General features: G+C 57.0%; 1 protein-coding gene across 1 annotated transcript in view; it reads left to right on the top strand.

The window, feature by feature from the left end:
- Positions 1-6: 6 nt before the first annotated feature.
- Positions 7-3,078, top strand: part of ZNF609 (zinc finger protein 609) — a 43,046-nt gene continuing 39,974 nt past the window's right edge. The window contains 2 exon segments of the mRNA XM_009074399.1: positions 7-114; positions 116-647. Coding sequence (XP_009072647.1) covers positions 56-114; positions 116-647 — 591 coding nt within the window. The 5' untranslated portion in view covers positions 7-55.

Raw genomic sequence — 3,078 nt, 5'->3', positions numbered from 1 at the left:
GAATCTCATCATTGACCTGGACGCTGATTTGGAGAAGGATCAGCAGAAATTGGAAATGTCGGGCTCCAAGGAGGTGGGGCTCCCGGCACCCAACGCAGTGGCGACGCTACCGGATAAAGTTTGTGAGCCCGGTGCCGGGCCCGCAGGGCAAGGAGGGCAAATCCAAGTCGAAAAGGAGCAAGACTGGCAAGGACAGTGGGAAGCCGACCCCGGGGTCCTCCCTGTTCACTCCCGGTGAGGGAGCTGGTGGCAAGAAGGAGGCTCAAGGACGCTCTGGGGATGGTGCCAACTCGGGCGGTTTGGTGCCTGCCGTCACCCCGAAGGGCTCAGAGAAGTCGGCCAAGGCGTCTCGCAGCGTGGCCGGCTCCAAGAAGGAGAAGGAAGGCGGCTCGTCCAAAAGCAAGAAGGAGAGGAGTGAGGGCGCGGGGGCTGCGGCAGAGAAGGAGCCCAGCGTGCTGCAGCCCCTGGCCCTGGCTGTGAGGGTGGGACAGTATGATGGGGCCCAGGGGTCAGAGCCTGCTGCTGCCGAGCAGCTCGGGAGTATAGCGATTGACACGGGAGCCGCGCTTAATCCCTTGGGAGTTAAGTCGGAGCTGGAGGATGGGGAGAGTGAGTGCCGGCAGCTGAAAAAGGTGAAGTCGGAGAAGGTAAGGAAGGTGTTGGGATGTGGGTCTTGATGCTGCTCCCCTGCCAGGACGTTCTGCTGTGGGTGTTGAGGGAGCTGGACTAGGTGTCCTGTGCTGCTGGGGCCAGCACTGATGTATGGCTGGTGCCACCCGGTCCTGGCATGGAGGTGGTTCGGCCGTGTGACGTGCTGGTGTCTGGATGCAGTGATGGAATGGCACCGGTCAAGCCCCCAGCCAAGGGCACTGGCTGCTGGGGACTGTGTGTCAGCAAATCACTGCAGTCACTGTGCTCAGGGTACCATCCTGCTGTACCCTCTGGGTTTGGTTTCTTTGGTGCTGTGGCTGTGCCGGGTGGGTCTGGGCCTTTCCGGCGTCTGTCACTCTGTGGTGATGGTGATGTCCTGGTGCTGTGCCTGCTCCAGCTCCCAACAAGGCACACAGTGTCTGGGCTGCTGTGCTCTGCTTTCCAGTGGCTTCACCTTGTGTGCCAAAGCTCCCTGCAGCTCCCAGAGGAATTTATTTCTCTCTGGTTGCATCATGTGCCGAGAAGAATCCCTTAACGTGTGAGTGAACGTGGGATCTGAGCGGGTGAGCACAAGGTACAGGGCTGTCACTGCTGCTGACGGTACGTGGGCTCTGTCCCACTTGTGGTGACGATGCACCTCGGGTGGGTGGGTGGCTGTGGGTGATGGTTGATGTGTTGCTCCTCCACTAACAGTGGCAATGATGCTGAGCTGGTGAGGCTGCTCTTCCAGGTCACAGGGGCACGAAAAGCCCCACCAGCTGTGTGTGGCTGACAGGGTGAGTGGCTGTCTGGGCAGACATGTTTGTCACACACAGGGTGTGTGTCACTAGTGTGTGTATTTGGAGTGACTCGGGCCTGTTGCCATCAGTATATGCTGGAGTGTCAGAGGAGTGGCTGAGGTATATTGGGGTGGGCATCACTGAGTTTGCAGCCAGGGGTCCCCGGGAGGATGGGGTGGGCACTGGGGTGGGTGGGGAGGGCACAGTGGAGCTGGGAGAGGTGCTGAGACCAGTGAGATGTTGGGGAGCATATATGGAGAGAAGAGTGGTGGGGATGGTTGGCCATGGGACAAGAGCTGCTCAGTAGCTCGGTGCTTCCTTCACCTGAGAGGAAGACTCCTGGTGCAGCTGACTGAAGCCTGTAAAGTGCAGGAATGGTGTGGAGATGATGTGTTGTTCCCTTGTCCATTCTGGCAGCAGACCAGGGTGAATGAAACCAGAAAGAGCAGCAGATGCTCTCCTGCATGATGGCCTGAAATGCTGCTGCTGAAAGCTGTGGCTGCTAAAAGTCCACTGATGCTTTGGTGCACCCGAGTGGGTTTGTGGAGGAGAAACTCATTGGGGGTTGTACAGAGCAATGTTTTTTGGCTTGGGAAAACCACAGGGAGGACAGGAGCTTTGGAAGTGGTTTTGGGAAATATCTCAACATGTTTGGCTGTTATGTTCCTTCATAGCCATCTGTGCTGGTCACTGTGACAGCCAGCACAGGAGCCACCTGGGCCTTGGGTCATACCCTGCATGGCTTTTCTGTGTTGTTACTATGAAAGATTTATTTCTTTCACTGAGGCAGCTGCAGAAACCCTCTGCAGGTGGAAAGGCCAAAGCAAGGTGAGGTGTTAGTGGATGAGTGCACTGGCAGCCCCAAAACCCTCTGTGTGCTGGGCTCACACACAGTGTGGGCAGCAAGTCAGGAGAGGATTCTGCCCCTCTGCTCTGCTCAGGTGAGACCTCACCTGCTGTGCTGCCTCCAGTTCTGGAGCACCAACAGCAGAAGGATGTGGAGCTGTTGAGGTGAGCCCAGAGAAGGCCATGGAGGTGCTCCAAGGGCTGGAGCACCTCTGTTCTGGAGACAGGCTGGGAGAACTGGGGTGTTCAGCCTGGAGAAGAGAAGGCTCCGAGGAGACATTAGAGTCCCTTCCTGTGCCTGGAAGTGTTCAGGGCCAGGTTGGACAGGGCTTGGAGCACCTTGGTCTGGTGGAAGGTGTCCCTGCCCATAGGGCTGGAACAAAACGAGCTTTAAGGTCCCTTCTAACCCAAACCATTCTACATCTCTGTGCAGAGACCCTATGAGGATGGTTTTGCTTGTCCATGTTCAGGCACAACAACCTTGGTGAAGGCTCAGCCTGAAGGGCTGATCCCTGTTTTGATAAGGGATTTAAGGTCTGGATCTGCAGGAACACCTGTCACATTGCACTTGGGAGGAAGCATTGGCTGTGTTTCATCAGCTTCCTGGGGGCAGCTGGATGACTCCTTGGGATCGGGGAAGCCATGAGTGAGGAGAAGAATGGTGTCTGCATGGTGAGGGGAGAGAAGGCAGTTTTGTTTCTTAAGAGCCTCAGGATGCCAGGGGGAGGGTGGAGTACCAAGGGGATGTGGAGTTAGACTCGTCCTGTGTCCTGAAAGCTGCAGAGATGCCCCCAAAACTGCA

The sequence above is a fragment of the Acanthisitta chloris genome, unplaced genomic scaffold (genome assembly GCF_000695815.1).
Source record: "Acanthisitta chloris isolate BGI_N310 unplaced genomic scaffold, ASM69581v1 scaffold11945, whole genome shotgun sequence".
NCBI lineage: Eukaryota > Metazoa > Chordata > Aves > Passeriformes > Acanthisittidae > Acanthisitta > Acanthisitta chloris.
The sequence above is the reverse complement of the archived record's forward strand: the minus strand, read 5'-3'. Positions and strand labels throughout refer to the sequence as shown.